Genomic DNA, 23,819 nt, shown 5'->3' on the forward strand with positions numbered 1-23,819 from the left:
GTCAAAAGCTTTACGAAAATCCAGATAAACAACGTCTACTGTTCTGCCACCATCAATCTTTTTGGTCGCTTCCTCAAAAAACTCAGTCAAGTTTGAGAGACGCGATTTTCCTCGCACAAAACCACCCTGACTATCCCTAATTAATCTGAGCCTCTCTAAAAGCCCATAAATCCTATTTTGTATAATCATCTCCAACAATTTGCCCACAACTGAAGTCAGACTCTCAATTTCAGGAGATGGAGAGATAGTTAATGAATAATTTGCATCAGTTTTTTTGCTATGCAGAAAGAAACAGAGTCTAGAGAACTCTGGGAAATAAATATTGATTTGAAAACAGTTGACATTTAAGAAAAGGAAGTGCTGGATGTCTTAAAAATTATAAAGTGGAAAGATCTCTGGGATCCAATCTCAAGAGTTGTGCAGCACAGAAACAGGCCCTTTGGTCCAACCCGTCCAAGCCAATCAGATATCCTAAATTAATCTAGTCCCACTTAACCAGTATTTCACCTATATGCATCTAGCCCCTTCCTATTCATACACCCATCCATATGCCTTTAAATGTTGTCATTGTACCAGCCTCTCCTAGTTCCTCTGGCAGCTCATTCCATATGTGCACCACCTCTGCATGAAAATGTTGCTCCTTAGGACCCTTTTAAATCTTTCCCCTCTCATCTTAAACCTATGCCCTTTAGTTTTTGACGCCGCTGCCCTGGGAAAAACACCTTGGCTATTCACCCTATCCATGCCCCTCATGATTTTACAAACCTCTATAAGGTCACCCCTCAGTCTGCACTGCTCCAGGGAATATATCCCCTGTCTATTCAGTCTCTCCCTACAGCTCAAACCCTCCAACTCCAGCAACATCCCTGTAAATCTTTTCTGCACCCTTTCCAGTTCAATAAATCTGTCTTATAACAGGGAGACCGGAATTGAATGCAGTATTTCATAAGTGGCCTAACTAATGATCTGTGCAGCTGCAATTTGATATCCCAACTCCTATACTCAATGCACTGACCAATAAAGACAAGTGTACCAAACTACCCCGACCATCTTCAAGGAACTATGATTTTGTACACCAAAGTCTCTTCTTAGGGACACTCCCCAGGACGCTACCATTAAGTGTACAAGTCTGGCCCTGATTTACCTTACTAAAGTGCAACACCTTATATTTATCTAAAATAAATTCCATCTGCCACTCCTCTGATCAAGGTCCCTTTGTACCCTAAGATAACCTTCTTCACTGTCCCCTACACCACCAATTTTGGTGTCATCCGCACACTATTCCTCTTATATTCACATCCAAATCATTTACATCCAGTGTATCTCAGGTTGTTGTGAGAAGTTAGGGAGGAAATTGCAGGGACTCTTGTAGAAATATTTGTGCTATCTGTAACTATGGATGAAATGCCAGATGACTGGTGAGCGGCTAACACTGTGCCATTGTCGAAGGAGGGATGTAAGGAGAAGCCCGTAAACTACAGGCCTGTGAGTCGGCCTTCGGTGGTGAGTAAGCTGTTGGAGGTGATTCTGAAAGAAATAACTTAAACGCATTTGGAGAGGCAAGGAATGTTCAGGGATGGTCAACATGGCTTTGTGCAAAGGAAGTCATATCACACAAACTTGATTTTTCTTCTACAGAGATCTGTCCTGGATCCACTTTTGTTTGTCATTTATAGAAATTATTTGGATTAGAATATAGAAGGCATGGTTAGTAAGTTTGTGGAAGATACCAAAATTGGTGGTATAGTGGATAATAAAGATGGTTATCTAAGATTACAAAGAGATCCTGATCAATTGGGTCAATAGGCTGAGAAGCAGCAGATAGAATTTAATTTGGATACAGGTGAGGTATTGCATTTTGGTAAAACAATAAGAACAGGACTTATACAATTAAAAGTAGGGTCTTGGGTAGTGTTGTAGAACAGAGAGACCGAGTTGTTCAGGTGCACAATTCTTTGAAGTTGGTGTAATATGTAGACAGGACAGTAAAGAAGGCATTTAGCTCAAACACCTGAGCATAGGAGTTGGGATTTTATGCTGAGGTTGTACAGGACGTTGGTGTGGTGTCTTCTGGAGTAGTGTGTCCAGTTCTGATCCCCCTGTTATAGGAAGGATATCTGGGTAAGCTGGAGGGGGTTGAGAGAGATTTTCCAGGACGCTGCCAGTAATGGAGGGTTTGAGTTATAAGGACTTTTTCACTAGGAGGTTAAGGGGTGACCTTATTGAGGTTTATAAAATCATGATGGGTATAGATAAGGAGAACGGCAAGTGTGTTTTCCCTACGGCGGGATATTTCAAGACGAGGGGATGTATTTTTAAGGTGAGAAGAGAAAGATTTAAAAAAAGGTATGAGGGGTAATTTTTTACACAATGAGTTGTTGGTGGGATAAAAGTACTGTTACAACATTTAAAAGACATTTGGATAAATACATGAATAAGAAATGTTTGGAAAAATATGTGCCAAGCATACGCAGGTGGATCTAGTTTAGTTTGGGATCATGGTCAGCATGGTCTGGGTTGACCCAAATGTCTGTTTACGTGCTGTATGTCTCTATTTAACAGTTAATGGAAAGATTACTTTATCATCATCGCTACTTGGAATCATAACCAGTTACATAATTAATGCCAGAGGTAATGGGAACTGCAGATGCTGGAGAATTCCAAGATAACAAACTGTGAGGCTGGATGAACACAGCAGGCCAAGCAGCATCTCAGGAGCACAAAAGCTGACGTTTCGGGCCTAGACCTGAAGGGTCTGATGAATCTGATCTGATGAAGGGTCTAGGCCCGAAACGTCAGCTTTTGTGCTCCTGAGATGCTGCTTGGCCTGCTGTGTTCATCCAGCCTCACAGTTTGTTATCACATAATTAATGCCATCTGTGTTGAAATGCTGCAAAAGTTATCAGCATTCCATATGTCTCAATTAAACAATGCAGAAGCACTTTTTAGGGTGAACACCAATGATAGCTTGGCAAAACAAAATATTGGATACTATTAAGTTTGCCCTCCCCTTATGTCTAATAATAAAATTGCAGAAGTGCTTCATCCAGAAGACTGGAATGAATGTTGTGTCCATTTACAGCAAATTATTACAGTCCTAAAATCGACTCTCAAAAAAGGTCAAGTAGCTCTCACATTTTGTTATGTTGTTCTGGCTATTTAGATTTTAAATGTTATTCCAACCACCTTTGCAGTGTGCACATTACCTTTTTATCTCCCTGCTTTCTTCTCTTTAGTCCAGGCCTATAGTCATCACCAAAGCGCAGAAAATAATAGTATGATACTAATCGCTCAATTGGGTCTCGGATGACATTTACGTAGATGGGTTTCTTTTTCACACCATATCTGAAGCAACAAGAAAAGAAACAACATTTATTTTTGATTTCAGTGTTCAACATTATGCAAACTGCTTTTCAATATTGCTCTGAGAACAACTGTTAATATTCATGTGACATATTTTCCAAATTTACAGTCCTACCATTCCAATGCTTCTGTTTATATTTCCTGTGTATATAAATTTAGCTTAGCAACTAACCCAATAAATCATAGTTGTATTTATAATTGCAAGTCATTTATTTACTGTACTCAAATTAGTATTTTTCTTACATTCAAGGAATTAAGAAAATCAACATCTCTTAATTTTAGAAAACAAGGTGTAGAGCTGGATGAACACAGCAGACCAAGCAGCATCTTAGGAGCAGGAAAACTGACATTTCGGGCCTAGACCCTTCATCAAAAATGATGAAGGGTCTAGGCCCGAAACGTCAGCTTTCCTGCTCCTAAGATGCTGCCCACCCTGCTGTGTTCATCCAGCTCTACTTGTTATCTCGGATTCTCCAGCATCTGCAGTTCCTTTTTATCTCTTAATTTTAACCAAATTTCTATTTGGTTGTTCAGATCTTTGTTTGTTATGAAGGATTCTAAACATAAGTACATATATTGCAAACAGATCTCAAAATATCTAAATGGCAAAGCTTTAAACCCATTTTTATGTTCCAGGAGGATTTCATTTAAACAGAAATCCGTTTACACCCCTTAAGAAATAAGAAAGGAATGTTTCTTTAATGAATATAGAATTCACCTCACCATAAATGAAAGTGAAAATTATGCAGTGATATCAGCTAACCACATCTGCTCTGCTGCTCTCTCTTTAGTTTATTTCCAGACAGAGAGTAAGTTAGCCTCTTTTCTAAAATCACCAGTCTATTCCCAAGTTACAGCAAGACAATCTTAATGGAGCAGAAAAAGTGCAGTTACTGCTCCTCTAATGCTCAAGAGTTTTATCCTTTAAGTAGGTTTGCACAGGCAGCTGGTGAGTGAGCATTTTAAAAAGTAACTTTTATCAAATTTTTGATTTAAATTTAGCAATTAACTAAATATTACTCTTTAAGTTAAATGAAGTGAGCTTATTGTTGCGTTAAATCAGGGATAATAGGCTCAGGCTAAAGATGTAGCTAGTTAATTACTGGCTGACTAAACCAGTTTTTTTGAAGCTTGAGTCAATTGTTTTCAGGAAGCAGGAACAGAAGCCTCATATTCAGAAGTACAGAACAGCAATACTGTAAGCAGATTCCACAGTCTGATGCAGCTATTGATGTGATTCCAAAACGGCATGTTGCCTCTGTGCTGTAATGGTAAAAAGACATTATGGAGCAACTCAGGGAATTCTTCTAGGGCAGGGCGTTCAGTCAGAGGTTGTGATCTACATTGGTGCAAATGACTTGAATAGGAATGAGGATGAGGTCCTGAATAAAAGCAGATTTTAGGGAGCTCAGTAGGAGATTGAAACACAGGAACTCTAAAACAGTAATCTTAGAAATATTCCCAATTTCCACATGGTGAGGAAAAAGACAAAACAAGGCGTGGATCTGGTAAATGTGCGCTTAACGTTTTGTAAGGAGCAGGGTACTGTTGTTGTTGAATCTCCCTATTCACTTTTTGCAATTACATCTCCCCAGAGGTCTTCCCAATGATGTCACTAAAGTTGATGGGAGGATTAACTTGTCATATATTTGGACTCGGTCACGGTCAGGGGCTGTACAACGTCAAAAATTCTTCTTTGGAGGAGTCTATAGCATCCACTGTTGAGGAATGTAGTGCAGAAGTTCTGGGCAAGGGTAGGCTGAAGAATCACGAGGAGTTTCTTTATCCCACAAGGTGAATCTCTGGGATGACCGAATTGTTTTTTTTTCAGTGTGAAGCCCATCTTGTATGGGTGATCTTCTTCTTTTCATTTACTCTGCTGGATTAAGGTGTAACAGTCATCTTATTTCTTGATCTGACTTTCCCCTGATTGTTGTGTCTTACTTAGGGTGATGTCATGTCTAAACTTCTCAGTTTCTGGGCAAAAATAGCAGTTTCAGTCTATGGGTGTTGGTTTACATTTCAAATTTTATTCTGAGGAGTAGATGTTGCCTACATATAAATTCTTTTGATGAAGAGGACCATTGTCCACCATCTACCACATGGGCTTGGAGGATCAAGGTCTTGATTTAGTGGCAAGGATGTTCAAGACAATCAGAAACTAGGCCGTCTTTAGTTAGAAAAGCAAAATGGCAAAGAATATTCCATGTGTGGTCTCAGGAAGGGCTTCAGACTTCATTATTCTTACACTCCAAGTCTCTTAATCCCTTAGAATAAAGGGCACTCAACTTCCCAATTGAAGGGTCACCAGACTCAACACGTCAACTCTGATTTTTCTTCACAGATGCTGCCAGACCTGCTGAACTTTTCCAGCAACTTTGGTATCGGCTTCTGCCCATAAAATGCAAATTCAGTGACCATGCTTAGAACAGCATGGCATTAAATTGAGGCTAAAATCAACCAGGTTATTATACTTACCACTTCGCTGTATGGCATCAAATCTGGTTCTGCTACAGGCACCCTATCAATGTTTTGGATGCTTCCATCAAGGCACTAGAGTGTCAACGGGAGAATTTGCTGATAGATCAAAATCTCAAACAAATAACTCCTTTACAGTACTAGGCTCAACATCATGGGAATCACCCTACAGAAAATTCAACTTCGGTCGGCAGGCCACTTCAGCCACTTAGGTACCGACAGAATCCCCAAATTGGGGAATTATTTCTGGGCCAACAACATTCAGATGATAGTATAACCGTGCATGGGCATTCTAAAAAGATAGTTGTATTAATTTCTGCTTTGCAGGCCACATCTCTGAGAAACACTGTAACAAACCACCATATGGAGGCAAATTAGTTCAGCTAGGAACGCATGTGCACGATCTTTCAAAACAATAATTATCTTCAGTAACTTAACTCTGACTTTAACATTGACTCCTGTGGGAAATCATCTTCACTTAAAAGCTGATAAAGTTGAGTTATGCTCCTGAAATTCTAAGGAAGGGCATTCTGTATTACTCTAGAAAATTGTTTAGAATGAACACCATGAAACTGCTCTTCAAATTACTTCTGCCAACTTAGTTTGGTCCATTTTTATGAAAATTAAAGCTTCCCATATTTTTGTCTTATGCTCATTACATGCACCTCTAATTTACAGAGTCATACAACATGGCAACAGACTCTTCGGTCCAACTCCCTGTGCTGACCAGCCATCCCAATCTGACCTAGTCCCATTGCCAGCTTTTGGCCCACATCCTTCTAAACCTTCTTATTCATATATCCATCCACATGTTGTTTAAATTTAGTAACTGCACCTGCCTCCATCACTTCCTCTGGTAGCTCATTCCATACACGGACCACCCTCTGCAAGAAAAAGTTACCCGTCAGGTCCTTTCAAATATTTCCCTTGTAACCTTAAACCAATGCCCTCTAGTTTTAGACATGCCTCCCAAGGCAAAAAGACCCTGGCTATTCACCCTATCCACGCCGATCATGATTTTCTAAAGGTCTAAATGTTCCCCCTCAGCCTTTGATGCTCCAGGGGAAAAAGTCCAGATTATTCAGCCTCTCCCTATAGCTCAAATTCTCCAGTCTCATCAACATCCTTGTCAATCTTTTCTGCACGCTCTCAAGTTTAACAACATTCTTTCAAATATAATGGCGACTAGAATTGTACACAGTATTCTAAGAGTGACTTCACAATTCCTGTGTAGCTACAACAAGACATCCCAACTCCTATACTTAATGTTCTGACCAACGAAGGCAAGCATGCTTTCTTCACCACCCTGTCTACCTGCAACTCCACTTTCAAAGAACTATGTACCTGCACTCCTAGGTCTCTTTGTTCAACAACACTCCCCAGAGCCCTACCGTTAACTATATAAGGCCTACCCTGGTGTGGTTTACCAAAATGCAACACCTCACATTTATCCATCTGCCACTCCTGAGCCCATTGGGCCATCTGATCAAGGTCCTGTTGTACTCACATCAGTGCAAATGGGAAGACCGAAGCTTTCACAGCTATGTTCAGCCAGAAGAGCTGAGTGGGTGATCCATCTTGGCTTCCTCTAATAGCTCACAGGAATACAAGTATCAGCTTTCAGCCAATTCAATTCACTCTTGATATCAAGAAATGGTTGGAGACACTGGATACTGCAAAAGCTACGGGCCCTGACAACAGTCTGACAATCATACTGAAGGCTTGTCCTGCAGAACTTGCTGCTCTTCCAGCATAGTTACAACACTGACATCTACCCGACAATGTAGAACATTGCCAACATATGTCCTGTACACAACAAGCAGGACAAATCCTACCCAGCCAATAACACCCCATCAGTCTACTCTTGATCATAAGTGATGGAAGCTGCCATTAACAGTGCTATCAAGCAGCACCTGCTCAGCAATAACCTGCTTAGTGACACCCAGTTTGGGTTCCTCCAGGGCTACTTAGCTCTTGGCTTCATTACAGGCCTTGGTTCAAACAGGAACAAAAGGGCTGAATTCTAGAGTTGAGTTGAAAGTGATAGCCCTAGCAAAACATGAATCAATGGGGATCAGAGGCAAATTCTCTTGTGAATACAGTCATACCTGACACAAAGGAAGATGACTGTGGTTGTTGGAGGTCAGTCATTTCAGCTCCTGGACATCTCTGCAGGAGTTCCTCAGGATAGTGTCCTAGGTCCAACCATCTTCAGCTGCTTCATCAATGATATTCCCTCCGTCATAAGGTCAGGACTGGGGATGTTTGCCGATGATTGCACAATGTTCAGCATCGTTTGCAACTCCTCAGATATTGAAGCAGTCCATGTCCAAATGTAACAAGATCTGGACAATATCCAGGCTTGGTCCAACAAATGACAAGTAATATTCACGTCACACAAATGCCAGGCTATGACCATCACTAATAAGAGACAATTGAACCACCGCCCTTGACATTGATTGGTGTTATCATCACTGAATCCCTCACTACGAACATCTCAGGAGATATCATTGGCCAGAGCTCAAGTGGTGTCACCACAAACATGCAGCTACAAGAGCAGGTCAGAGGCTAAGAATACTGCGGTGAATACACCACCTCCTGACTCTTCTAAGCCTGTCCACCATCTACAAAACACAACTCAGGAGTGTGTTGGAGTACTCTCCAATTGCCTGACTGAGTGTAGCTCCACCAACACTCAGGATGATTGACACAATCCAGGACAATGCAGCCCACTCGTTTGGTACTGCATCCACAAGCATCCATTCTCTCCACCACCAATGCTCAGTAGCTACAGTGTGCATTGTCTACAAAATGCACTGCAAAAATTCACTAAAGATTCTCAGACAGCACCTTCAACACCCATGAACACTTCCATCTAGAAGGACAAGGCCAGTAGATACATGGGGACACAACCACCTTCAAGTCCCCTTCCAAGCCACCCTCCTGCCTTGGAAATATATCGCCATTCCTTCAGTGTGGATGGGTCAGAATCCTGGAATTCCTCCTTAATCATATTGTGGTCATTGGGCTGCAATGGTCCAAGGCAGCTCACCGCCACCTTCTCAAGTGCAGCTAGGGACAGGTAATAAAATGCTGGCCAGCCAGTGATGCTCACATTCCACAAAAGAATTGTAAAAAAGAAATGACATAAAACTAACTTCTCTTTGTGGACACAAAATAAAATGTCTAATATATTACTAAAATGCTCCTCAGAAATTTCTGGTTGTTTGATTCAGCATTTCTAAGGCTGTAGATAATATTCCAACACTGCATATATTGGTCTCAAAGAAAAGCAGTCAGTTAACTGATGGTTCTTCAAAGGTAAGAATCACAAATGCTTTTTTTTTGGCAGAATGGTGGGGAAACTACTTAAATTGTGCACGAGTTAAACAAAAACTAAACCTTTTGAAATTTTCTCTCCTTTCTTGTCCCTCAGCACCAAAAATCAACCCTCAGCTGATGAAGCAGATACACATGATTGTTGAGACTCTTGTTGAAAGTGCTCCTCAATCATCTGTTTAGAGATGCACAATAACAGACACCATTTTTCCTCATCCCTAAAAAATAGAAAATGCCTACTTATTGTTAATAGTTGTAACCTTTCAAGGAACTAAACGGCAAGGTTAAAGATGGGCAAAATTGCTGTATCACTCTCAAACTCTGAGCCAATTTTTAAAGTAATAAATAAATACATTATGAATAAAGAGTAAGCTTTCTTCATTTGCAAGGGATTAACAAGTTTTAGAATGAAATTTATTTTACTTTCAGGTTGATAGACCACTGCTGATTATAAATTAAAATTGATCAAACTTCCAATTAAAACAGCAGTTCAGGATTTAGGATGAAACTGCAACAGATTTTTTTTGAGGGACTTAAACTTGATCCATTTAAATGGATAATTCAGGGGTAATACTTTCCTACTTTGAAATGTGAACATAAAAAAAGCGCAGTTATCACATAAAATGCAAAACACTTCACATTTTAAACTTGAGGTATATTGATAAAGTTCGCCAAGAACCAGTTAACAACAGCTTGAACAGAATATTAAATACAATGTATGCTCACCAATTTAAGTAATCAAATGAGACTCAAACTCCAGTGTTGACATAATGCAACCACAATCAAACATTCTAAATTTTGCTTTCAATCCCTTTTCTACGGTCAATATCATTTCTCTCCAGCTTTAAACAGGTCAGTTTTGATTAAGTATTCTCTAAACAGCCAAGTCATACTTCAATTTCCTCACTGTACTAATTTAACGTAGACTAAAATTGGGAGATAGGGTGCCTTTTCCAATCAAACTGAAATCAGACTTCTCCAAAAATGTGATGTAATTCTACTCAGTTCTCTTATTTAAAAGGCACATGCACAATAAAGAAATTTGGCAGGAATAATCTACTTTGAACAGTTTAACTTTAGGGTGAAATTTGATTACTTTTCAATAGACATAGATGTGGTATTAAAAACTACAGAAGCTGAAAATGTCAACAAATTAAGAAAAAAAGTGCTTATTTTAACCTTGCCCTAGACTTTGGTCCTAGTCAGTAATTATCAATAAAAGACAGCAGTTTATCTGCATAAAAATTAGTTCTGAATTTGTTTCTACATTCAGTGAAAGCTCATACCAGGTTTACTGAACAAAGTTAGTCTCATCAGCAGTTTTAAAGCCACACAGGAAGGGTATTGATCAACTTCAACATGGCTTGCTTGTGAAATACTCAATCAGGGATGAAGCCAGATATTTACAAGCAGACTGAATTTAAACTGTTGCTGACCTGGAACATGTTTCAATGTAAGGTGGATTGTACTACAATCCACACTGACTGCTTAAAAATTACTTTCCTCAATTTTTGTATGTGTACGTATAGGTTATTGAATGTTACCTGCTTTGCCAGTCTTTGGGTGCCCTTGAGGTAGCTGAATAGTTTGATAAAAATGAATGACAGCTGACAGTTAACAGTTAACAGTTGCGGAGCTGGATGAACACAGCAGGCCACTGTCTCAGATTCTCCAGCATCTGCAGTTCGTAATATCTCTGACAGTTAACAGCTAACCATTCTGATGTGGGACTAAAAGGATGTAACATGCTAAGGTTGCAAGTCTACTCCCTTAAAGGATATTAGCAAACCAAAATCCAAAATATGTTAGGTATACTTAACATGTACTTTGTAAAGGTGCTTTTAACGGGACTTTCATGAGAAAGCAAGTCATCAATTAGTTTAAAAGTAAGATACATTTTATAAAACCTAAATATTATAAAAGTCAAGATGTCAGGACCTTCTGGAAAACATCCAAAAGTGCCTGAGGAAAGCTGGGGAAGAATTTGCAGAGGTGTTTAGAAATTTGTAGGCAATTTTATTACATTTCATTTTGAAGTTATTTTAGGTGGATTTTTAAAAGCAACATTCCACTCAAAATTACATTCTATGTTTCAGGGTTTCACTTAGATTGCAGGTGTGGAGAAGCACTGGAGAGTGGCCAATCTAATATTTATTTCCAAAACGACAGAGCCAACCCAGGTTAATTTAACATCTGTGGTTGGGAACATATTGGAGTCTTTAATTAAAGATGAAATTATTGTAGATGAAGAGAAAATAATTAGAAACAGCCACCACAGATTTCAGAATGAAACGGCATGCCCGACAAACCTGGCAAACTTCTCTGACAAGGTGACAGATGTACTGCATGAGAAAAATGCAATGGTTGTTCTGTAGCTGGATTTGCAGAAGGCTTTTGACATAAGACCATGAGGCTATTGGTGAAAGGGGTTGGTTAGCACAATTGGCTGGACAGCTGGTTTGCAGTGCACAGTGATGTCAACAGTGTAGGTTCAATTCCTGTACCATGAAGATTCTGTCTTCCCAACCTCAGCCCATGGCTGATGCATGATGACCCTCAGGTCAAATGCACCACTGGTCGTATCTCTCTCTAATAAGGAAGCAGCCCTCTGGGACAATGGCGACTTTATCATGACCTAGTGGAGAACTTGGGAAGTTGCAACAGACCAAATAGCTACCTTCTGTGCTGTCATAACTCAATGCCTAAGATTAATGAATATCGAATGGGTAGTAAATTAGATTCACAGGAGCAAACAGAGTAGAATTTAAGTATGGTTTCTCAGGGTAGTATTTTCAAAAGGTCTGTCTTCTGTTCACTTTATACACCAATGGTTGACATAAAGGACTTGATGGAATTGTGACAAAGTTTAGATTGTAGCAAAACTGGGTTCTTTGTACCACAAGTTGCTACTCAACGTTGACTCAGTTACCACTGTTCTTCTGCTCTTGCCTTCAATCTGGTTCTTACCCCCCACCCCACTGTCTTTGCTACCTGGCCTCTGTGCCAGGCCTCACCTGGGCCTGGTCACACAACGAGCCTTAAGTTCTCATTCTTGACCAGCAGGCTTGTCTTCTGCCCTCTGTTCTTACTTTAAGCCCTGGTGGTGTTGTCCTCGATGCTGGCCTTACTCCTGGATTTGCCCTTTCAGAAACATGCATTGAAGTTCCGGGACAGTGCATTGATGAACATTTGCCAGTAGGTGGAGCTGGTCAATCAAAAAGCACTATATGATTATAATTATATGAGCATTTTTACTTGTGTTTCTTGTATATTTAAAGATGCGTTTTTATTTTGTGAGCTACTTCAGATAGGAATGTACAGTACTGTACACATTAGGTGCAATATTTCAACTTTGTTCATTGCTTTCTCTGGGTAAGAAATGTCCACAGTAACCGAACTCTAGTAGTGAATCCTATGGAAACCAATGATGCAGTTCAAGTCACAATTTTCAGGAAAAGAATCACAACTTTAAGTCAGGACTTACTACATCTAATTAATTCTAAAAGCAAACTGCAATGACATACCAAAAGTTTTGTAGATTTGATTAAAAAGTGATCATGAAATTCTAAATTAATACCAGTTCATAACAATATAGTTATAGAGCTGTACAGCAATGGAAACAGAGACTCCAACTCATCCATGCCAATCAGAAATCCTAAATAAATCTAGTCCCATTTGCCAGCATTTGACCCATATTCCTCTAAACCCTTCCTATTCATATACCCATCCAGATGCCTTTTTAAGGTTGTAATTGTACCAACGTCCACCATTTCTTCTGGCAGCTTATTCCATACATTCAGTATCCTCTGTGAGAAAAAGGTGTCCCTTAGGTCCCTTTTAAATAATTCCTCTCTCACTTTTATTCTATGTCTCATTCTTCTCTTAAGAAGGGCAGCAAGGATAATCCAGGTAATTATTGACCAGTGAGCCTGACGTCAGTGGTAGGGAAGCTACCTGAGAAGATACTGAGGGATAGGATCTATTCCCATTTGAAAGAAAATGGGCTTATCATGATAGGCAACATGGTTTTGTGCAGGGAAGGTCATGTCTTACCAACTTAATAGATATCTTTGAGGACGTGATAAAGTTGATTGATGAGGGACAGGCTGTAGATGTCATATACATGGACTTCAGTAAGGTTTGATAAGGTTCCCCATGGCAGGTTGATGGGCAAAGTGAAGTCACATGGGGTCCAGGGTGTCCTAGCTAGATGGATAAAAAACTGGCTAGGCAACAGGAGACAGAGGGTAGTAGTAGAAGGGAGCTTCTCAAATTGGAGACCTGGTGACCAGTGGTGTTCCACAAGGGATCTGTGCTGGGACCACTGTTGTTTGTGATATACATAAATGATTTGGAGGAAGGTGTAGCTGGTCTGATCAGCAAATTTGCTGATGACACTAAGATTGGTGGAGTAGCAGATAGTGAAGGGGACTGTCAGAGATTACAGCAGAATATTGATAGACTGGAGAGTTGGGCAGATAAATGGCAGATGGCGTTCAATCTGGGCAAATGCAAGGTGATGCATTTTGGAAGATAAAATTCAAGGGCAAACTATACAGTAAATGGAAAAGTCCGAGGGAAAATTGATGAACAGAGAGATCTGGGTGTTCAGGTCCATTGTTCCCTGAAGGTGACAACGCAGGTCAATAGGGTGGTGAAGAAGGCATATGGCATGCTTTCCTTCATTGGACAGGGTATTGAGTACAAGGGTTGGCAGGTCATGTTGCAGTTGTACAGGACTTTGGTTCGGCCACATCTGGAGTACTGTGTACAATTCTGATCGCCACATTACCAAAAGGAAGTGGATGCTTTGGAGAGGGTGCAGAGGAGGTTCACCAGGATGTTGCCTGGTATGGAGGGTGCTTGCTATGAAGAGAGGTTGAGTAGATTAGGATTATTTTCATTAAAAAGACGGAGATTGAGGGGGTCCTGACTGAGGTCTACAAAATCATGAGGGGTATAGACAGGGTGGATAGCAACAAGCTTTTTCTCCCAGAGTGGGGAACTCAATTACTAGGGGTCATGAGTTCAAAGTGAGAGGAGGAAAGTTTAAGGGAGATATGCATGGAAAGTTCTTTACACAGAGGGTGGTGGGTGCCTGGAACGCGTTGCCAGTGGAGGTGGTAGACGCAAACATGACAGTGTCTTTTAAGATATATTTGGACACATACATGGATGGGCAGGGAGCAAATGGACACAGACCGTTAAAAAATAGATGACAGGTTAGACAGAGGATCTTGATAGGCGCAGGCTTGGAGGGCCGAAGGGCCTGTTCCTGTGCTGTAGGTTTCTTTGTTCTTTGTCTCCCAGCCCAGGGAGATGACCTTGCCTATTCACCTTCTCCATGCCTCTCATGATTTTATAAATTTCTGACACTCCAGGGACAGTAGCCCCAATCTATTCAGCCTCTCTCTACAGCTCAAACCCTCCAAACCTGGCAACATCCTTGTAAATCTTTTCTGAACACTAGCAACATCCTTCCCATAGCAGAGAGACCAAAACTGCATGCAGTATTGCAAAAGTGTCCCAACCAATGTCCTGTACAGCTGCAACATGACCTCCAAACTCCCATATTCAATGCATTGACCAAGAAAGGCAGTAAGTTACTAAATTTTGGTAGATAAAGGAGAAATTAGCTTACTTGAACAGAAGAAAGGAAGGATGATGGGGAAGAGAAGAAATTCAGAAGCTCAGTTTCATAATGCATTAAAAGCAGTTCCTTCGAGTGGGTATTTAAAAACTGTCCATCTCAACTTTGAACATACTTAATAATCCAGCTGTGACAACCCTTTTTGTCTCACAGAAGTATCAAACCCAGCTTCTCCAAAAGCTACAAAAACAAATTTGGCGGAAAAGCTCAGCGGGTCTGGAAGCATTTGTGAAGAAATAAATCAGAGTTAACATTTCCGGTCCGGTGACCCTTCCTCAGAACTTGTTGAATATAAACTTGCTCTGAGGAAGGGTCACAGAGTTAATGTTTCAGGTCCAGTGACCCTTCCTCAGAACAAGTTTTATACAACAAGTCCTGAGGAAGGGTCACTGGACCCGAAACATTAACTCTGATTTTTTTCTTCACGGATGATGCCAGACCAGCTGAGCTTTTCCAGCAACTTTGTTTTTGTTCCTGACTTCCAGCATCCGCAGTTCTTTTGGTTTTTATTTCTCCAAAAGCTACATGGCCTTGTGTAACCAAATAGTGAATACAACTGAGAGTTGTAAAGAAAACTAGTATCTTCTCTACAACACAGCAGTATCCCAACACCAAGTCCCCAGTTTACATTTTCAGTTAAAATATACGTAATCCTTATAATTAAATTAACTCATGCAGTTAGAATTGAATGTTAGTCTCTGCAGTGGTGACCATGAAATTATGTATTAACATAAAAATATCTGGTTCAATAATTTCCTTCAGGGAGAATAATCTGTTGTTCATTTGGCCTAAATGCAATTCCAGAGCTATGTGGTTCACTGGCTCTGTGAAATGACTTAAAATAAGCCAATCAGTTCAACAGCAATTAGGGATGGGCAACAAATGCTGGCATTGTTAGTGACATTATATTCAAAGAACGGATTTTAAAAAAATGAATGAAAGCAGTAAATAACAAGGACTGAGCACCAATTTCTGCAAGCCACCACCAGTAGCTTGTTTTCAGCCATTCCAAGATTTTATCCCGTAGAAAAGTCTCTTACCTTATCAAAAGCTATTTCAGTGTAGTTTATCAATACCAACTAGGTTACCTTATCCACTAAATTCGCAACTGCCCCAAAAACGTATCTCAAATTTAAGGCAAATCAGGGGAGGCAATGGCCTAGTGGTATTATAGCTGGATTGTTATTCCAGAGACAGATAATATTCTGGGGACCCAGGTTCGAATCCCACCATGGCAGATGATGGAATTTGAATCCAATTAATACCTGCAATTAAGAATCTAATGATGACCGTGAATCTGTTGTTGACTATCGGAAAAACACATCTGGTTCATTAATGTCGTTTAGGGAAGGAAACTGTCATCCTTATCTGGTCTGGCCCACATGTAACTCCATGTGGTTGATTCTTAGCTGCCCTCTGGGCAATTAGGGATGGGCAATAAATGCTGCCTAGCCAACTACACCCTCATCCCGTGAATAAATGAAGAAAAAGAAATTCTGAAACTCATTTTGGGTTTCTCTGAATGGGCATGTTTGTTTAAATGTTCATATATTTCATCCCTCATGATTCGCTCAAGCATTTCCTCCATTATTAACATCAAGTTATTTGGCCAATCGCTACCTTTTACAGTAAGCCCTTTTAGTAATTATAGCTACATCAATTTCCCCTGATTCTTAAGGAAGCAGTCTCCAAAACCATCAGGCTTTAAAGTTATTGGGTGAGGAACTTGATCGGCATCTGTCCCATCTCCCTTTTAAGATACTTTGGTGACTGTTATTCTAAAATCCACTTGTTCTTCTAAAAATAATTTCCTCAACAATGTTATTACTCTTTTTTTTCCCCACTGTACTATTTAATGTTATCTGTTAGAAACCATTTTCTCCAGTGAAGAAAAATCATTTGTTTTCCAAATATTCCACCCCAATTTTCAATAGAGCAACTCACCTTCCAAATAGAATGTTATATCAGTGCAATTGAGGAAGAAGAACTTCAATGGCCATGCTCCAGGCCATTGTCAAAACTTATCCCTCTCTTTCATGAACAGTCTCAGTAATGGCACTTCTCCCTAAATACAGGCAAACCCTAAACATCTGCTCCTATTATGTGATTCTAAAAATTCTTTTAAAATTTCAAAAAGTGATTGATGCCTACAGCAATGAAGGTACAAATGAAGGACATTCTACGGAAACATGAGTTCATTGCTTTAGGTGTTTTAAAATTAAACCAATAAAGCCCTTTGTGGATATCTCTTCAAACACTTCATTACTTTTCAATCCATACATAGTTATATAGTGATGACAGAATGCATTGGAAATAATAACGTTTTCGTCTGAATGTCAGAGCTAATTTTCTTAATACAAAATCTTGCAACTGATTCTCAATGATAAAATCGTTATGTGCTTATTTTATCTTGCTCATCAGACTTTTACCTCACTCAGAAAGACATGGATTTTTATCTATAGATTTCAATCCTTCTGAACCTAGGTTATCTGTCTAGTGCAGATTTGGGCAGATAACCTAGGTTGACCTTTCAATGAAACACTGAGACATGCCATCTCTCAAAAACAGTGTTAAACAAAGGCCTTATTTGTCACTGCACATGAAATATTAAAGGTTTGAAAGCACAACTGAATGGGGGGGTTGGAGGGGTGGAGAAGAAGTCCAGTAAATAATCTAATCATTAAGAATGTGTAATCTTTGGAGCACAGGTAGCCCATTCAACTCTTCAAGCCTGCTCTGTACTTCCACAAGTGGTGAGTGCCAAGATTTTGACACAATTACAATAAGAACTCACACTATTTGACAATCAGGATGGTCTGCAACTTGGAGCTAGCAAGGTTATCTTTCCTTCCCCTTCCCTCTGAATCATCCCTCCTAACGTCACCTCGTCAGGTATTTATTATCCCTTCAGACCTCCGATTCTTTGATGTTTAATGTTCTGTACTCAGCAAAAGACTGTTTGCACTCTTTGCACTCAAACTTCGATGAATTTGATATGGCATGATGGTGAACTCTTTTTCTGGGGCCTCTTAACTCCACCCCTGTTTCTTTGGATAACAGTCTTCTTCCTGTGCTGCACACCCCTTCACTGCCTCCAACATTGTTCTCCACCTGGAAACTCCCTCTAGCCTTTTATCTGAACTCGACCTGTTCACTGAGAATTATCAATATGACATTGGTCGCCTTAATTTCTCTGCTCCCCTCATCCATTCTAAACTATCTCCCTCTGAACTGTTTGCACTCTGAGCTCTCAGATCTATCTCTGACTTTGTAATTAAGCTTGTCAAAGAAGATGCTGTTTTTGCCTGACATACTGACCTCTACCTTGGAGAAGCTTAGTGACTGCTGTTGGGCAGTTCTAGAGGAATTGAATAAACACTCTGCATCAGTCTTCACAGTAGAAGACACCAACAACATTCCAAAATTACTAAATATTCTGGAGACTAAAGGAGGAGAGGGAATAAATCCATTAGCCATCATTAGAGAAAAAGTGCTCGGGCACCTAATGGGCTGAAGACTGATTGGTCCCCTGGACCTGATGGAATAGATCCTGGGATAATAAGGGAAGTCACTACAGAGATACAGCATGCATTAGTACTAATCATCAAGGAATCCTTACATCCGGAAAACTCCTAGAGGACTGGATAACTGCCAAGGTAACACTTTTATTTAGAAAGGGAAGGAAATCAATGAACAAAACAGGTAATCATGGGATAGATGGCTTAAAGTCTGTTATTGGAAAAATGTTAGACCTTGTTATAAAGATGTTGTAACAGAGCATTTAAAAATACATAATATGCTCAAGCAGAGTCTGCACAGCTTCACAAAGGGAAATCATGCCTGTCAATTCGACTAGAGAATAATAAAGTAGTGGTAGTGGATGCAATGCATTTCGATTTCAGAAGACATTTGATTATGTACCAGATGTTAGGCTACTTAATGATTAGAGCCTGTAGTGTAGAAGGTAGTATGTCAGTATGTATAGAGGATTAGTTAACCAATGAAGACAGAAAGTTGTGACAACAAGTGGTGGGGGCGGGGGGGGGGGGGGGAGACTTTTAGGATGAAAACTTGCAACTAGTGGTGTACAAGAGAGATCGTTGTTGGGGCCACATTATTTACAATGTATATTGTCAAGGATGCGGAAAGTGCGCGCATGATGTAGCCAGGTTTACAGATGTAAACAGATGGGAAGGCAAGTGGTGAGGATGTCACAAGAAGAGTCTACAGAGAGATATAATCAGGTTAAGTGAACAATAAAAACCCTTGTAGATGGAATACAATGTGGGGAGATGTGAGGTTATGCACACTAGCAGGAAGAATATAGGAACCGAGTATTATTTAAATGGAAAAAGAATGCAGAAAACTCCAAAACAAAAGGATTGAGAAACAAAACCAGAAGAAGTTGCTGAAAAGGTTCAGCAGGTCTGGCAGCACCCGTGAGGAGAAATCAGAGTTAACGTTTTGGGTCCGGTGACCCTTCCTCAGAACAGAAGAAGGTTATAACAATATAAACTACAAGACATGATGATTACTTTTCCCCTTACAGAAGCTTGGTTCAATGAGCTCACCTAACTTCCCAGCAGCAGATCTAGCAATGCCTTTCCACGTTCAACATGTTGGTTAAGGAAGCCTTCCTGAACACATTTCAGAAATTCTTGCCCCACCTTATCCTTTATTCTAGCATTATCCCAATCTACATTTGGAGAATTAAAACACACCTGTCTCATCATATTTACAGGTTTTGTACATCTGATTTCCTTCCAGATTTGCTCCTCTCTCACACACACACACACACACACTACTGATACTATATACCCATTAGGGTATCATAACTTTCTTCCTTCTAAATTCTAATGAAATGCACCACTGTCCTTGCCCGATCAAGAACATCCACTCTTCCCACACTGCATTCATTGTCTGCACAAGCACTGCTCCTGCTATTCTTCCCCTTCTCTATTTCTCCGAGTAGTTCACATTCTTGACTATTAAGTACTCAGTAGCTGCATTTTCTAGCCATGTTTCTCCTCTGCCATGATATCATATTCCAAGATGCATATCTGCACTTGTAGCTCAACAAACTCATTACACTTTGTGCTTTTACATACATTATTATTTTGCTTCTATAGAATATGGAAATATTATTGCTTCAAGTGACAGCTAACATTCTCACTCTTTATGGATTTCATCTGTATGCTGTTGCCCATACTCCTCTCAATTTAGTTTAAATCCTTCTGAAATAAATCAGTGAAGTTCCCCTGAGGACACCAGTCACAGTTGTGTAGTGATACATCCAATCCCTTTTGAATTGGTGCTTCCCTCCCCTGAGCAGGTTCCAATGACCCAAGAATCTGAAACATTTCCTTTTCCACCATGATTCAAGCGACACATTGATCCTCAATATCTTCTGACTTTGAACTGACTAGTCTACAGCATGGGGAGCAATCAGAGGGTTAGATAGGGTGGATAGTTCCATGGTCCTGTTGATTTGTGTCCTTAGATCTTTAAAGAAGTAGCTGCAGGGATAGTGGATATAGTGGCTGTAACTGTCCAAAATTCCTTGAATTCTGGAGACATACTGGAAGACTGGAAAACTACCAATGTGACACCCCTATTCAAAAAGGTGGGGAAGTAACTATAGGTCAATTAGCCTAACATGTATTATTAGGAAAATAATGGAATCAATTATTAAGGAAGTAATAGCAGCACATTTGGAAAATCATCATCTAAACAAGCAGGGTCAGCATGGCTTCATGAAAGGTAAATCACATACTATTAATTTTACAGATTTTCAAGTAAGTCTTAACCAGAGTGGACAGAGGGAAATTGGTAGATGTGTTGTATTTTGATTTCCAGAAGGCGTTCGACAAGGTACCTCTCAAAAGGTAAAGTCATAAAATAACAGCCCAGGGTTTAGGAGGTAGTATACTGGCAAGGATAGCCAGTCGGCTCATGGCAGGAAACAGCAAGTGCAAATAAGGGGTTCTTTTTCAGGTTGGCAACCTGTGACTTGTAGGGTTCAACAGGGATCAGCGCTGGGCTGCAAAATATGCATTAATGACATGTAAGAAAGAAGTGAATATGTAGCCAATTTTGCAGATGACACAAAAAATAGATGGAAAGACAAGTTGCAAGACAGATAGAAACAGGTCACAGAGGTTGACAGGTTAAGTAAGCAGGCAAGAAGTTAGCAAGTGGATATAACGTGGGAAAATGTGAAGTTGAACATTTTGGAAGTGAAAACAAAAGAATAGTATTATTTAAATAGAGAAATACAGCAAAAAGCTGCAACACAAGAGGACTTGAGGTATTTGTGCATGAGATACAAAACTGAAAGCTGGTGCAGCAGGTAATCAGGAAGACTAATGAAATGTTGTTCCTTGCTTCAAGGAGGCTGGAGAATACGACCAAGAAATTTTGTCATAACTATACAAGGTACTGGTGATTTGATTTTGATTTTATTGTCATGTGAATTTTACAGCAAGAATACAACAAGAAAACAGTGCCAAACTTTCATTTGTCACCACAATATGACACCATTTTGCATAACTTAAGAATAAGGGGAAAAAAAAGGAGGTACAGCATGAACAGAGTCCATCAGTCCTGAGCTAGCTCATCACCATCAACAACACTTGTGCCACCACCCTCCAGCACTTCACTGCTATATGAACTGGACCCAGCCAACATCAAAATCTCCAATCCTCAAACACCCTTCTTTGCCACTGGGTCAATATTCCTCTGCTATCACCTTGCCACTGCCTGTGCCAGCCCAAACAATGTCAGAGTTGTATCTTTCACTGCTGGGCTCACCTCGTCAATGTTGCTGTGATGTCCTTCCATCACCACTGGCCCCAATCAACAACGAAGTTGCTGATCCTCAGGCAACATCTTTTGCTGCTGGGCTTAACTCACCAATGTCACCTCTGCTGACATAGCAACCACTGATTCCAGGTCCTGTGCTTACGACAGAAAAGTAAATAGGGGCTCACTCAAGGTCCGCGCTGGGTCCACTCTCCTCCGCACCCTTGCCCACTCAAAGTAGGCCCATCTGAAGGCCACAGCCTAGGTTGTCTCAAGACCACTAGAGGTCCATGTCCTGAGACAACATCTTGGCCCCTTTATTTAAGGGTAGATGTAATTTCATTGGAGGCAGCTCAGAAAGGTTCACTAAAATGCTCCTGTTATGGAGGGTCTATCTTATGAACAAAGACTAAACAGGTTGGGACCATACTCATTGGGGTTTAGAAGAGTGAGAGGTGGTCTCTGAAAAATCTGCGATTTTTGGGGCCTTGACAGAGTAAATATTGAGAGGATGTTTCTACTCATGAGTATCTAGGACCAGAGGTCATTGTTTCAGAATAAAGGAGCACCAATTTAAGACTGAGATAAAGAAGAATTTCTTCTCTCAGAGCATTGAAAATAATTGTTTATTACAAACTAAATGCCTTTTACCAATGGCAATTAGATAATATGAATTGCTAACTTAAAACCCTATAACATTATTATCACTTCTAAATTTTCTTTTAAACAAGAGAGACAAAGCCATTTTTTGAGGTTCTGTCTTTGCAGTCTGGATGTTTCTCTGCTACACTGGCCCCACACAAGCCATAGGCACCTGGTCAGGAGCCAAATATAATGCTGTCAAACAAATGATCCCTAGATCAGAACCAATCAGTTCTATGCTGTCTGCTTTTGCTCTCATTTCTCTATGAAAATGTGACATTGTGAGTTACGTACAATATGCTCCAGCAAATATTCTTAAAATTACAGCCATCTGTATTCTTGATTTAAGGCTGCATTTTCCTTTATTAGTCCACAGTCCAAAAACAAAGGAAATAAAAAGATGGTGCTACTTACATATGGAAAAGTAGCACAATAATGCAGGAGTCAGCACAAATATTTATACAACCTTCCTGTATACTGAGTAGCTCTCACATAGCTTAAGCAACTGTTATGTAATTATGATTCTGCAGGTCAAAGTAGGCAGGTTGCATCGCTAGTTTAAGCAAATTAAAAACCAAATAATCTTCTTAGAGGTATAATGTCTGAATTAGTTGATATTATCTTGAAAGAATGTGAATATTTATAGCAGTTTAAGCATTATTATCTCACCCTATTGATAAGAAATAAAGCTTTTACATTCCGGACACAAAGAAGTTTATATGATTCAACTTTGCCATCTGCTGGTGCATCAGCATATGACAATCAAATCACAATGAGGTCAGACCGAAAAATTTTCACAGCTAGTCATCTGATGTTGTTCTACAGCTACTCCTTAAGAGGTATCATTTTTAGTTCTTTGATATTCCAGACTGACAACTTAGCCAGATTGATTAATAGTTGAGTTCCTGTGGGATATCATACTCTTAAGTATACAGACTTTTAAACTAGCTTGCAAGTGTGATATTAATAAAACCCACAGGTTGATTTCTTCACCACCTGAACCAATACGATTAGAATTAATCTGCTTACCTGAGTCAGGATGTTTATGCAGCCTTCTCTTCTAGTCAGTTGCTCACTTGTTTATCCTTATTCACGACTTTATATAAAAGCACAGAGCAATGATCCAATACATCATTATGGATAAGCATATGGATAATGATGGGATAGTGTAGAGGGAGGGGCTTAAATTAGTTCACAGGTCAGCGCAACATCGAGGGCCAAAGGGCCTGTTCTGCACTGTATTGTTCTATGTTCTAATTATGCAGCTTTGTCTACAGTATATAGTTTTGAAGCATCAATATTTGCATAATTTTGTGTTGTATCTTCGCCACATTTACAGGTATGCCTGACAGCAGTCTAAACATCCATGACAATATTACATTGAATAGAGCCGATTTTGATGGAGACAGGGAGGGAGGTGAGGTTCAGTGGTAATATCACTGGACTAGCAATCCAGAACCCCAGCGTGGGGAAATTAGTTCAAATCCCACAATGACAGATGTTCAAATGTGAGTTCAATTCTAAAAAAATTCTGAAATTTGAGCAA

General features: G+C 39.9%; 1 protein-coding gene across 2 annotated transcripts in view; it reads right to left on the reverse strand.

Annotated features, from left to right (window-relative positions):
• LOC125456147 (heparan sulfate 2-O-sulfotransferase 1) overlaps nt 1-23,819 on the reverse strand; it is a 173,886-nt gene that overhangs the window by 21,945 nt on the left and 128,122 nt on the right. For both annotated transcript variants that reach the window (XM_048538931.2, XM_048538930.2), the window contains exon 4: nt 3,207-3,345. In XM_048538931.2, the coding sequence (XP_048394888.1) occupies nt 3,207-3,345 (139 nt within the window). The remainder of the gene's footprint in view (nt 1-3,206; nt 3,346-23,819) is intronic.

The sequence above is a fragment of the Stegostoma tigrinum genome, chromosome 8 (genome assembly GCF_030684315.1).
Source record: "Stegostoma tigrinum isolate sSteTig4 chromosome 8, sSteTig4.hap1, whole genome shotgun sequence".
NCBI lineage: Eukaryota > Metazoa > Chordata > Chondrichthyes > Orectolobiformes > Stegostomatidae > Stegostoma > Stegostoma tigrinum.